At 44.1% G+C, this 14,584-nt stretch overlaps 1 protein-coding gene across 9 annotated transcripts in view; it reads left to right on the forward strand.

Annotated features, from left to right (window-relative positions):
• Nucleotides 1-14,166, forward strand: part of RASAL2 (RAS protein activator like 2) — a 281,186-nt gene extending 267,020 nt beyond the window's left edge. For 8 of the 9 annotated variants that reach the window (XM_044300543.1, XM_044300544.1, XM_044300545.1 and 5 more), the window contains 4 exons: nucleotides 3,211-3,351; nucleotides 4,338-4,540; nucleotides 4,625-4,712; nucleotides 13,755-14,166. In XM_044300543.1, the coding sequence (XP_044156478.1) occupies nucleotides 3,211-3,351; nucleotides 4,338-4,540; nucleotides 4,625-4,712; nucleotides 13,755-13,919 (597 nt within the window). In that variant the 3' untranslated portion in view covers nucleotides 13,920-14,166. Of the gene's footprint in view, nucleotides 1-3,210; nucleotides 3,352-4,337; nucleotides 4,541-4,624; nucleotides 4,713-7,226; nucleotides 7,255-13,754 lie in introns of all 9 variants that reach the window. The other variant, XM_044300539.1, reaches the window with a different exon arrangement.
• Nucleotides 14,167-14,584: the final 418 nt, after the last annotated feature.

Genomic DNA, 14,584 nt, shown 5'->3' on the forward strand with positions numbered 1-14,584 from the left:
AAATGCTGGGGGGGTTTGTTTGTTTTTTTCATCTTCCCCCAGAAAGTTAAAGATTTGTCCAGGTTACAGATCTCGATGGCCTGTCCTCAGGATAGATCAGTTCCGGCTATTTCCGTCAGTCTCATAGCAGTGTATGGAGAGGTGTGGTGTGCTCTCCCTTCACAGTGCGTTTGCTGATCTGTTTTCAGAGCTCCTATAGCAGTGAATGTGGAGCACCCCTCTGCAGGCGCGGCACGCTCACCTTTACTTTTGGGCTCCCATTCGGGAGATAGTAACAGGTCCCAAAGGTAGGACCCTCGCCTATCTTATGTTGATGGCATATCCTAGTGATACCCCGGCTATGTCTGAGAGGGCAATACCCAGGCTCGGACTGGCCCACAGGGGTACAGGGGAATCCCCCGGTGGGCCCCTGAGCAAGGTGGGCCCCTAGTTTCCCACCCCCTGCACAAGTGGCACATAACACAGTAGACTTACTGCACTCCATACATATATTCAATGTACAGCACCTCAACCAGCCTATGTTCATATAAAAAACTTGTTAAATTATTTATTATATTTGAATGTATCCGTACGGTGGGCCCCCAAAATAAATTTTACTGGTGGGCCCTAGGTACCTCAGTTCGACACTGGGAATACCCCTTTAAGGATGATGCATCTGGTGCTCAAAAATGCTCCTGTGCTTAGCAAGCGCAGGAACGATTTATTACAGATCAGCAAAATGGGTGATATTCAGGATGTTAGAGACTTTCCGGGGCAGAGAAGGTAAACCACAGATCTGTAATGCATTGGGAGCTTTGTGTGATAACTTGGCTTTATGAAAATATCTATCATTTACATAAGTCTACTTTCACACTGGCGTTTTGGCTTTCCGTTTGTGAGATCCGTTCAGGGCTTTCACACGCGGTCCAAAACGGATCAGTTTGCATTCTAATGCATTCTGAACAGAAAAGGATCCGCTCAGAATGCATCAGTTCAGTCTCCATTCCACTTCGGAGACGGACAAGCAGCGTTTTGGTGTCCGTCTGACGAAACTGAGCCAAACGGATCCGTCCTGGCACGCAATGTAAGTCAATAGGGACGGATCCGTTTTCACTGGCACAATAGAAAACGGATCCGTCCCCCATTGACTTTAAATGGTGTTCAAGACGGATCCGTCTTGGCTATGTTAAAGATAATACAAACGGATCCGTTCTGAACGGATGCAGACGGTTGTATTATTTAAACGGATCTGTCCATGACGGATCTGCACAAAACGCAAGTGTGAAAGTAGCCTAAGGGCTCATGCACACGACCCTTGGGTGGCCGTTCCGTGCATTGGGGACCGCAATTGAGATCCCCAATGCACGGGCAACATCCGTGCAGCGCGCCGATTCATTCAACTTGAATGGGTCCGTGGTCTGTCCGCACCGCTAAAAAATATGACATGTCATATTTATTTGCGGTGCAGAACAACAGAAAGAAACACCACGGAAGCACTCTGTAGTGCTTTCGGTGTTCCGTTCCGTGACTCCGTTCCACATCTCCGGAATTGCGGACCCATTCAAGTGAATGGGTCTGCATCCGTGGTGCACGCGGCCAGCGGCCGTGGAATGCCGACCCACCGTTTGCAGGCCGCAATACGGACACGGCCGTGTGCATGAGGCCTTAGTCGAATAAAGGTACATTGCCACAGAACCCCTTTAAATGCAGCCCTGGTAAGTTGTATGCATGGTGTAGCAGTCTTCTGGCACAATGCTGCCTCCTTGTGGCTGTTAGTTGTATGGGTCTGCACTTGCACATCATTTCTATGAAAACCTGCACTTGGAGGATATTGAAAATGTTAAAAGGCAATGAACACCTTCAAGAGCATTTTTTTGGCACTTTTACTCATTTATGGCTAAAATATTTTTTTCATTTGGTCTTTATTAAAAATTTGCAGCAGTTTTTGTTCTACACGTTTACATTTCAGCCATAGCTGCAGAGTGTCTAAGTTTCAGTTTTACACTGAGTCCCTAACTGACTCGGTGTAAGATAATCTGCATCTGTGGCTGAAATTAAGTAGGAAAAATTTTAAGACCAACTGTAAAAAAGATTTTCAACCCAAAATGAGTAAAATGCAATCTTTAAAAAACTGCCCTCGAAGGTGTTCATAGCCCTTAAGTACAGAATGTGCCCTCAGTTCACACGGACTGGGGTTCCAGTAAAAGAACATCTGCTGTATTACAGAGGATATGTCATAGACTTCAGTTTGATTTCATTAATTAGATTTCCGTATATAGACTATAATAAACCTTCCCTGGGAGCGGCCATTTTGGTGGCGCACACTCCCTTCCTGGATTTCCTGTGCCCATCGTACAGCAGGGTGCGCGCACTTTATGGCTGCTGAAATAAATGGGAGTCAATTGACAGAGAAATATCATAGACTGCCACGGTCTACAGCGGGGATCCGTATCCTGCAGCTGTTCAGAAACTACAACTCCCAGAATCCTCCTTTCACTTCTGTGGGAGTTACAGCCAAATAGGTGTGCATGCTGGGAGTTGTAGTTTCACAGCAGCCGGAGTGCCGAAGGTTGCCGATCCCTGGTCTACAGAAGGTGACAGAGTACAGCCCCCTCCTCCTAGTGACCACAAGGGAGGCACATGCAGATTTCTCAACATATTGATCTGAAAGATGCTCTCTGCCCCTGGATAGGTATACAGCGAAAGACGTCGCCCGTAGGCTCCCATTTATAAAATACAAAATGACAAAATGTATACCACACGGTATATTCTGTTTCTGGATCCTTCTGTCTAGAGAAGATTGTAGTCTGTTACTCTGTTCTATACAGCAAAAAATAAAAAAAAACATGTATTACCGTATACCTGCACTATGAACATCATATGGAGACTCTTTTGGCCATCACCAGGCAGATGTAGTACTATGCATACATTTGACGTATGTACCAGCAGTCCCATCCCCCCCCAAGATATATACCAAATTAACACAGCAAGCACAGTGTGAATGCACCCTTATCTGTGTGTAAACTGTTGCTATCCAACTTTATCTAGACTTCCAGCAGTATCCTCTTGTTAACTTGCTTATCCTCTAATGAGGATGAGATATTTCTTCTCATTCTGTCCTAGTCTGTACAGCAAAGCAGACAAGCGAGATGCTGAGTCCAGGGACCGCTGCTCTTGTGACCCTTCTGAATATTGTCATATTTCAACGTTTATTTCTATGTCCTCCTGTAGGCCCAGTCACCTGTGGACTCTACCACCATGTCACCGGTGGAGAGGACGGCTGCCTGGGTGCTGAATAATGGTCAGTATGAAGACGAAGAAGAGGAAACTGCTGCGGACCAAAATAAGGAAGAAGCAAAACCTGCCGAGAAGGTAAGTTCATGGATACCGTACTTTTCACTTTATAAGACGCACCGGATGGAAAGACGCACCTAGATTTTAGAGGTGGAAAATAAAAAATATATTTTTCATCAGACAGAAGATCAGACCCCCAATCTTCATTAGATTTCAGATCAGACCCCAATCTTCATCAGACCCCCAAATTTTATAAGACCTTAGGTCAGATCCCTCAGACTTTATAAGACATCAGATTCTTAATCTTTATTAGACCTCAGATCAGATCCCCCAGGCTGAATCAGACCTCAGATCAGACCCCAATCCTCATCACACCTCAGATCAGACATTAAATAAATGACCTCGCCTCTCCTGCTCTGGATGACACTCTTCCCACACTTACTACCCCCCTGGTTTTCTTTCTGCCAGCCCTGTACTTCAGCATGACCTTACAATGCACTGCATAAGGTCATAGTACTGAAAGAAGATGGTGGAGCGGTGAGTACAGCCAGCTCAGCGCTTCACTCACTGCTCCCCCTGCATACATATGACGGCTTCCATAACGGAAGCACCTATTAGTATTCGCTTTATAAGATGCACTGCCATTTTTCCCTCACTTTTGGGGGAAAATGTGCGTCTTATAAAGCGAAAAATACGGTAAATGGATGCTGGCACCTATCTGATTTCACCAGAGGTTTGCCTGCCTCTGCGTTGTCTGCAGATGTGAACCTTTCTGCATCCAGACCTCAGGATTATCACACCCCAGTATCATGTGCATTATTAATAATGTATACTTTTTTCTAAGTCCATACATAGGACCATAGATCTGCCGTGTAGTGGTCACCTCATTTGTGATGTCAAACCAAACCACTTCAAATCAGCAAAGGCAGAGAAAAGTCGAATTGCCGCTATTTATTTTTAGAACTGACGTCAACTAAGTAGACACAAATTACAATCTGTGACACTTCAAGTAAGACCGAATGGACTGCTGCACTCCCATTAACATGCCGTCCTCTGCTTCCCAGTACGAGCAAGAGATAGCCAAGCTAAAGGAGAAGTTGAAGGTTTCGAGCCGTCGGCTGGAGGAATACGAGAGGCGGCTCCTGGTGCAGGAGCAGCAGATGCAGAAGCTGCTAATGGAATACAAATCTAGACTAGAGGACAGCGAAGACCGGCTGCGGCGGCAGCAGGAGGAGAAGGACAGCCAAATGAAAAGTGTGATCAGCAGGTGAGACTCGGACCATAGGCCCCCACTTTTCCGTATCTGTCTATGCCGGACCTGTCTCGCATCACTCATGTTCTTTCCTTCCAGGCTAATCGCTGTAGAAGAGGAACTGAAGAAAGATCATGCAGAGATGCAGGCTGTCATCGATGCGAAGCAGAAAATCATTGATGCGCAGGTACGAGGTTACCCCCCACCAAGCACCATAATTCTCTTATTCTGATTTCACTTATATGGAAAGGTCAGAAAATAAACCAGAGGCTGAAGCTCTTTACCTGCCATTGTTGGGCACAACTTTCCATTTTAGTTTGTTTATAGAGGCTTAAGGCGGCCATTTACATTCAATAGCTGTCCATTCGGCTGAGAGCTACCTCTCCCGACTCCCTCTTTACTCCCTACTACACTTACACCTTCAGCTCGTCAGAACCTGCCTGTGTATTTATTGTGGAGAGGGGAGAAAGCCACTGCCAGACACCACTAGTGGTGGCTTATCTCCAGGGAGAACAAAAGGATCAGATGAAAATATTAATTTCCCCAAATCTTCTCTCCTCCGACTTCATCTGTCAGGGGAGAGTCGGGAGCTCTCCAAGTTGTCCACTTTCCAGTATTGAGGATCCATCCTCAGGATAGGTCATCAATATCAGATCGGGGGAAGTCCAACTTTCGGAACACCCACTGATCAGCTTCAAGGGGTAGCTGTTCTGATATTGTTGACTTATCCTGAGGATGGGTCATCAGTATTTTAACACTGCACAACCCCTATGAATGAGTTGTCCCATCTAGACTTTTTTCGCTGACTATACATATTTGATCTGTGTCTGCCAAACCTGCCAATTTCAGGGATTTAGATCACCATCTAATGTGCATGGGGCCTCCTGACTCCCCACACGGATAATTTTTGAAGATGAGGATCGGCATGTTGCATTTCAACTGCTTCATCCTTTTTGTTTTTGGAGAGGTAAGCCACCTGAGATAAGTGTCTGGAAGCTGCTTTCTCCTCTCGCCCTATTCTCCCTTGATCGATGGGAGGATCGGGAGAGAGGGCTATTGGACAACAGTTATCTCACGTATGACTTGCTTTTAAATCCAGTTTTCCCCTGCAGCACCACCTGCTGGGTGAATGTAGGCTTACATGGTGACCATGCAGATGGGAGCCTCTCTTTGCGGCCCCTTCTACAATGTTCATGTACTGTAACAGTGAACACCTAACGCTTGCACTGGCCTTGCTGCTGGACACAGACCATAGCACTAGTGGCAGGTCCTGGAGCTTGCTAACATTTTTCAGTCAACCTTAGGAGAATTTGTTTTCTTCGTTGCACAACATAAAAGAATAAGCTAAAAACGTAAAGAATGAAGGACTGCTACAGAGATGAAAGGTTTTACAGCCACTCATTATATGGCCACTGTTAATAAAATGTGGAGCTTCACTTCAAAGTCTTAAAGGTGTTGTCCGGGATTTTTATATTGATGGCTTGTCCTCAGGCGGTCAGCTGTTTCGAAGCAGTTTTGGCTGCGGAAACTACATAGCTGTTTTGGCCATTGTGTAGTGGACGAAGCTGATTACCGCTGCACTGCTCCCATTCGCTTCACTACCGTTCTGGCCACAGCTTTTCTTCCCAACTCCCCCATAAAGGTGCACACTTGGCTCTGCCGAAGTTGCTTGTGTTCTCATTGGGCAGAGGGGTGTAAGCCGTTGGCAGACACCTCTTATTTTCTCAGGCTTTAAAATTCATCATGCCCAATGCTTCTTTCACCCCAATATCATCTGTTGGGAAAGAGTTGGGAGGCCCCCCACACACGCCATATATTCATCTGATCCCGTGTAGTGGACGTGGCTGAAACTACCATTATGTGTGCTCTTTTCAGCCAATTTATTCATCAGACTTGAAGACACTAATGTCCTTATGGTCGGGGAGCGCTGCGCAGCAGGATGAAATCCAAATTTCCGGTGCACGCCCACTATCCGCTCTTGCCTTCATCAGGAACCTACGTTCTGTCAATAGAGAGAACGGAGGCGCTGCTACAATTTGCATGCAGCCATATTGACAGCCCTTCTGCCTTGACAGGTGCCATAACTGCTGAATGACAGTGCCAGGAATAGCAGCCATGGGGAAAATAACTTTCCCAACCTCTTCATTTTCACCCAGATTGCTCCTTTTGAGAGAAGTTTTTTTACTTTTAGTGCAACGGAGGTAAAATGTCTCTTGGTGACAGAGATGTGACGGGAAAGAGAGCAGACACGTGCGGAGAGCAGCACAGTTAGGTAACCAGCGCAGCTGCTTAGACGTTTAAATCCACCGACAGCTGGAAAGCCGAAGTTCACCTAATCCTCCTTTGCAATGCGATACCTTCAGTTTTTAGGTCAGCTGAATATTTCTGGCAGAAATGTTGGGGGGGGGGGTGAGAATTCTTAGCCCCTTTTTGCGAATGTAATATTTTATTTTGCGATGTGTTCAGCCTTTTCGTGTAAGCGCTTGACTGTAATGTGTCCGCAAGATCGAGCTGGTGTAAAAAGTAAGGGTCCCGTCACTGTCCGTGTCATGTGTGAACCGCACTTCATCCGTCTTGTGTCTTTACATGGCGTCGGCAAAGCTTCCAGTGCGGAGATTTCACTCTCCTTCCTCACTAAGAAAAAAATAACCACTGACTTTCTCTCTCATGTTAGTCTCATCACAACTGTGTTAAATTACAGGTCATTAATGGGAGTGTAACGCAAACAGGCAAGTAAAACCAGCGCGCATAATAGCTAAGCAGTGTCCCCAGACATGGCCTGTGCCTGACCTCCTACACATTCCAGCTCCTTGTCTCTGCAGGGTCACTGGTGAGAGTGAAGGCTCGGGTAACCCTCACCCTGAAATCCTCAGCTCATGATATACAGTACAGACCAAAAGTTTGGACACACCTTCTCATTCAAAGAGTTTTCTTTATTTTTATGACTATGAAAATTGTAGATTCACACTGAAGGCATCAAAACTATGAATTAACACATGTGGAATTATATACATAACAAAAAAGTGTGAAACAACTGAAAATATGTCATATTCTAGGTTCTTCAAAGTAGCCACCTTTTGCTTTGATTACTGCTTTGCACACTCTTGGCATTCTCTTGATGAGCTTCAAGAGGTAGTCACCTGAAATGGTCTTCACTTCACAGGTGTGCCCTGTCAGGTTTAATAAGTGGGATTTCTTGCCTTATAAATGGGGTTGGGACCATCAGTTGCGTTGTGGAGAAGTCAGGTGGATACACAGCTGATAGTCCTACTGAATAGACTGTTAAAATTTGTATTATGGCAAGAAAAAAGCAGCCAAGTAAAGAAAAACGAGTGGCCATCATTACTTTAAGGTCAGTCAGTCCGAAAAATTGGGAAAACTTTGAAAGTGTCCTCAAGTGCAGTCACAAAAACCATCAAGCGCTACAAAGAAACTGGCTCACATGCGGACCGCCCCAGGAAAGGAAGACCAAGAGTCACCTCTGCTGCGGAGGAGAAGTTCATCCGAGTCACCAGCCTCAGAAATCGCAGGTTAACAGCAGCTCAGATTAGAGACCAGGTCAATGCCACACAGAGTTCTAGCAGCAGACACATCTCTAGAACAACTGTTAAGAGGAGACTGTGTAAATCAGGCCTTCATGGTAGAATATCTGCTAGGAAACCAATGCTAAGGACAGGCAACAAGCAGAAGAGACTTGTTTGGGCTAAAGAACACAATGAATGGACATTAGACCAGTGGAAATCTGTGCTTTGGTCTGATGAGTCCAAATTTGAGATCTTTGGTTCCAACCACCGTGTCTTTGTGCGACGCAGAAAAGGTGAACGGATGGAGTCTACATGCCTGGTTCCCACCGTGAAGCATGGAGGAGGAGGTGTGATGGTGTGGGGGTGCTTTGCTGGTGACACTGTTGGGGATATATTCAAAATTGAAGGCATACTGAACCAGCATGGCTACCACAGCATCTTGCAGCGGCATGCTATTCCATCCGGTTTGCGTTTAGTTGGACCATCATTTATTTTTCAACAGGACAATCACCCCAAACACACCTCCAGGCTGTGTAAGGGCTATTTGACCATGAAGGAGAGTGATGGGGTGCTGCGCCAGATGACCTGGCCTCCACAGTCCCCGGACCTGAACTCAATCGAGATGGTTTGGGGTGAGCTGGACCGCAGAGTGAAGACAAAAGGGCCAACAAGTGCTAAGCCTCTCTGGGAACTCCTTCAAGACTGTTGGAAGACCATTTCAGGTGACTACCTCTTGAAGCTCATCAAGAGAATGCCAAGAGTGTGGAAAGCAGTAATCAAAGCAAAAGGTGGCTACTTTGAAGAACCTAGAATATGACATATTTTCAGTTGTTTCACACTTTTTTGTTATGTACATAATTCCACATGTGTTAATTCATAGTTTTGATGCCTTCAGTGTGAATCTACATTTTTCATAGTCATGAAAATAAAGAAAACTCTTTGCATGAGAAGGTGTGTCCAAACTTTTGGTCTGTACTGTACATATGATAAATGTATACAGAAGACGTCCCTCACACATCCCTTTCCAGTCCCGGCAGTGCTTGTTCCAAGCCATTCATTAGGTGCACTCATATATAGGATAGTAGTGCAGGCAGCCACGTCAGGGGCTTGTGCATCAGTCACAGCACTGCCCCGGGAGGTGAACAGCAAGCCCTCATCACATGGGGTGACATTAGTATACTTCATTTCTATATAGAGTAGTGCAGAGAGTCATTCGTACAATACCAGTACGTATGAAGCGCTGGTCTTGGTAAATTTCTGCCATTGTTCTTACCTTGTTTACACAGTGGTCTTTTTTTGGGGGGTTGGCTGTTTTACTTAAAGTTTAAAGAGGACCTGTCATCTCTGTATTAGTAACTATTGTATTCTTTATGAATGAATCATTCTGCAGCGTCTTTACTTAGAACTTATTATGCCTTTCTCCTCTTATTCCTCCTGAAAAAGTAAGAATAATTTGACAATTGGGTGTTACCAGTTGGAGTTGAGTCCCCATTCAGCCTCACACTGTCCAATCAGCGCTGACTCGTCAGACTGTGTAGGGGCACACCATTTTGATAAGGAGAATGGTAACACCCAGTTGCCAATATTTAGGAGGAATAACAGCGGAACGGTGCAATGAAAAGTTATTACAGAAGATGTCCTAGAATTGTTATATTATGGGAATACAAGTATTTGCTAAAACAGACAAGTCAGGAGAGTTACATCGATCTTCTCCAAGCAGTCTTTCCATGTTACTTACTTCTCATGCAAGATATACTAATATACTAGAATAACACCATCACCACCATGCTAATGTACTACAATCAGATAGCGTGAAACCTGTTGGCATGTTGTGTTACCAGGGACATGAATGAGATTGAAGATGCGACCTTAGGAGCTGTCAGGACTGTACAGGGGCCCTTATCACAGCAACTTGACTGTGAAGGAATAGAACATATAATGTAATGTGCACCATAAACTAGAGAGGTTGTTTCTTGTGCCCATAGCAAAGACACCTTTTTATATTCTGTGTAGGACCACCATCAAACTCTGTAAGCCAGAAAACTGGCATCAAAAAAGTCACAAAGTTGGGTGCAAAATGTTGTGACTTTTTTTTTTGGAGTTTGCGCCACTGTTCCAAACAGTGAGCAGGGTGCTGTAGCGCTGGGCATAGCCAGCCTGGCACATTTACTGTAATGTACACCAGAAAACAAGCATAGATGATGCCTGACCTCTACACCAGCTCCCTTGCTGAGGTAGATTTCAGTTCTGGTGCACGGACCTGCACCACAATTATTAGGAGGCGCAAGCCTCTTAATTGTGGGACCCCTGACACCAGCATGAGATAAAGACTGGCTTAATAAATATCTCCCTATGGATTTAGATGTATAATTCAGTCCTATATCTCACATTAAGTTATAGTTGTATTTGCATAGAATATTAATAGCAATATTAATCCTGGTGCTATATTTAAAGAGCCTCTGTCAGCTTGATCAACCCTATTAAACGATACCGTTCATTTGTCTGTATGTTAAGCAGTGTTGTTGTTCATATGCAAATGAGCATGTTGGATTACCAGGGGACGGGGTCAAATCCTTGGAGCACTGCTTTTGTAACACCCCTGTGCTCTGCACATTCCACCCTTCCCTTCATTGACAGGGATAGACATCAGCATGCTGAGGGCAGAGCTGTGTCCTTACATGTACATATCATATACACTTACCAAGTTGAGACTATAGGTTTTCTATGCTTAGAAAGCTACTACAGATTACTAGTTTATTCACAGTTACAATATATGATTATGAAGATACCAGTAATATGCATTAGCTTAGAAAACTACTGTTCTCGATATCATAAGGCTATAACCTGGAGGTGAGCGTTCAGCCTTGCGTGTAGATGTCACAGGTTCAAATCCCAGGAGTGACTTTTAGGTTTATTTCATTATTATTTTTTCTCTCCCTCATTTAACTTGTAATAAAGATTTACTATATTGAGAATAGAGGTTTTCTATGCTTAGAAAGCTAATACATATTGCTGGTTTATTCACAGGCACAATATGTGATTATAAAGAGACCAGTAATATGTATTAGTGCTCTAAGTATGGAAAACCTCCATTCTCAATATAGTAAGGCTATAGCCTTTTTAACTGAAGAAAGAAAAACTAGAAGTCTCTTCTGGGATTTGAACCAGGTACATCTACATGCAATGCTTACCACTGATCACAGTGATTTCTATCAGTGATTGTCAGCCAAAACCAGGATTGGAGCCTCCACAAACATAAGAAATAATGGGAAAGATCTGTGTTTAGAGCTACACCTGGTTTTGGCTCACAATCACTTATGTAAATTTCTGACCAAAACACTGACGTGTGAGCGAGATATAAGGCTGAGTTCACATCACCATTTAGCTTTCCGTTCTTCTGATCTGTCAGAAGAACAGGAAAAAAAAAAAAGGATCTGTTATTTTGAGCATCAGTTATGATGATGTGATTAGTTTGTGTCACTTCCGTCAGAGATCAGTTATTTTTGATGCGAGAAAAAGTCCTGCGTGAAAAATAACTGATCTGTGACAGAAGTGATGCAAACTGATCATAACTGATGCTCAAAAAAAAAAGATGGATCAGTTATTTTTTGTGAGAACTGAGCATAACTTATAATCAAAATAACAGATCAATTTTTTTCTTTGGAAGAAGACCGGAAACCTAAACGGTAATATTAACTCAGCCTTATCATGTTCAGAGGAGTGTTTTTTTTATACTTAGAAAGCTAATACATATTACTGGTTTCTTTATAAACATATATTGTGTCTGTGGAAAAAACTGTATTATGTATTAGCTTTCTAAGCATAGAAAACCTCTATTCTCAAAATGGTAAGGCTATAGGTCCAAGCTTTGCTACAGCATGCTGTCTAGCCCTGTCAATCAAGGGGAGAATGGAGTGTGCAGAACATAGGGGTGTTACAAAAGCAGTGCTCCACTGATTCAGCCCTGCCACTTGGTGCTCCAATGTGCTCATTTGCATTTGAATAAAAATGCAGATATCTCTAAACCTGTTTAACATACAGGCAAAAGAAAAGTATTGTTTCAATCAGCATGATCAACCTTACCAAGCAGTCTGTTTGGTTCAATAGGGTTGATTATGCTGACAGTCTCTTTTAAAGCTAAACTTTTCTACGCAGTAAAATGATGGCCTATGATGGAGTCTGAATATGCGATATATTAGTTGAGGTGTAAGGATGGAATGTTACAGGCTTATAACCCCCACCTCCCCTTCTATTTCCTCTCCCATACCCTCTGAGCTGGAATGGGGTTGGAGCAGTGCATTTTTGGTCTTATGTTTTTGTTTTATTCTGATTTATTTTGAGCAAACCTTCACTCCCTTCCCATCACCCGCGCTCAGAACAACCTTTCAGTTCCAGCTTTTGGCTGCTTCACTCCTGTGTTGCTGTGTCTCCTCTGCTGCTGGCGAAAACAAGCCATCCGTTACACTGTCTTCTGTTAGGTTCAATGTCCTCCTTGTAGACCCCCTCAATGAATGCGTCCATTCACAGCAACTGCCATCTTTTCTTCTCTGCAAAATGAAACATTCCATGCACACCTCTTTTTCCAATACATATCATAATTATTTTCTGGTAATATAAGTGAGCTTAACTAGGTGGATGGGGTTACAATAATGTCACTTTACCCTTATAAATAGTGAAATGTGCCGTATGTCATTGTTATAATTGCTCCTGATAAGGCTTTACAGATCTATGGGGGGGCGATACATTGGGGTAGCATGACCAGGACCCTCGGCCAAAATGAAAGACAGCAGAGCCTTCCACTTTGGAGGACCCATCATGTCCATGAAATAGGCAGCCAGCGTACCCACTGAATTTTTGGCAGAGACTGTGTAATACCACATTTCTCCAGCGGTGTCACTGCAGGTTAATTAAACACTAGCTGCCTCACAGGTTACAGCTGATCGCTGGAGATCGCACAAATTGAACACCTTGCTTTGGGTACATTTACATCTGCAGTAGGCTGTTCTGAGAAAGAGCAGTCGCCGGATCCGGCATTGCTAGATTCTACGGTTTACCGCTGAATCCTCAGTGACTATAATGTGGTCCAGAGGTGATCCAGCCACCTTCGGGCATAAATGGCAAATTTCGGCCAGACAAGAACAGTTGCATGCAAAGTTTTTTGTCTTTTCAACAGCCAGAATTTGGACCGGGTCAGGCATGCCACAAATGTGAACGTACCCTTAAAGTTACTATGCACATTGTACGATCTCCAGTTAGCCATAATCAGTCAGTGAGTCTTCTGCCATACTTTACTAAAGGAAAATGTTACAATAGCCTTTCTCCTGTGGTTCAGAATTCTAGTAAATATTAGGCACAGATGCTCTGTGCACCTATGGGTTACCGGGTTGCTATACATTTTGATTGGATGGCTATGGTGTAAAGTGAGAAAGCTAGCACAGCGGAGGGAATTAATGGGAACAAAACCGAATATAGTGAGTGACATCTATTGGAAATGAATTGCTGACATCTTTCCCTTAGTAAATTGTATCAGATTTGTAGAACTACCAAGACTTTCCAACAATATGGAGACCGTCAGCATGACAACTGTGTTTTTGGCGCCTGATGAAGGTTCCATTTTGCATAGAAGAAAGTAGTTAGGTCTGGTCAGTGCGTTCCTCCAATGACCATAAGCTGCAACTTCTTATAACGTGTCTGGTCTATTTCAGGAGAAGAGGATTATGTCGCTGGATGCAGCCAACACCCGCCTGATGAGCGCACTAACGCAAGTGAAGGAGCGCTATAGCTCGCAAGTGCGGAACGGGATCTCTCCAACCAACCCGACCAAGCTATCCATAACCGAAAACGGAGAGTTCAAGAACAGCAGTTGCTAGTCTCCCGTCAGGAACTCTGTGCCATCTCTCCAATTGCTGCTAAACCAAATGACTAGCGAGAGTCCATGGAAGAGTGATGCCTAACTACGCCTTTACGACTGTGGATGGATTCCCGTCACGGCGCATTGTACATACAGAGTGACTGCATTGTGTTCTGTACAGAAGATTGACATGTAACATACCAAATGGAAATTAATAATATGTAGAAGATCTTTTTATATGTATAAAAGAAAAAGACAAAAAATGACATATTTTTATTTGTGTTTATGTTTCCATTGACAAGAGTGGTAACTATCAGATAAACGTGTAGTAGACAGAGCTGTATATATCACCCCAATATCCACGCACACAATCGTAAAGGGCATCTGTCAGCAGATTTGTCCCTATGACACTGGCTGACCTGTTGCATGTGCACTTGGCAGCTGAAGGCACCTGTGTTGGTCCCATGTTCATGTGTGCCCTCATCGCTGAGAAAAATGAAGTTTTAATATATGCAAATGATCCTCTAGGAGTAATGGGGGCGTTGCCGTTACACTTAGAGGCTCTGCTCTCTCTGCAGCTGCCGCGCCCTATCCTCTTTGACAGTGAAAATGTCATCACACCTGGTCCTGTCAATCAAAGTGCAGAGGACACGGCCGTTGTAGAGAGAGCAGAGCCTCTAGGTG

The sequence above is a fragment of the Bufo gargarizans genome, chromosome 7, assembly GCF_014858855.1.
Source record: "Bufo gargarizans isolate SCDJY-AF-19 chromosome 7, ASM1485885v1, whole genome shotgun sequence".
In the NCBI taxonomy this organism is placed as follows: Eukaryota; Metazoa; Chordata; class Amphibia; order Anura; family Bufonidae; genus Bufo; species Bufo gargarizans.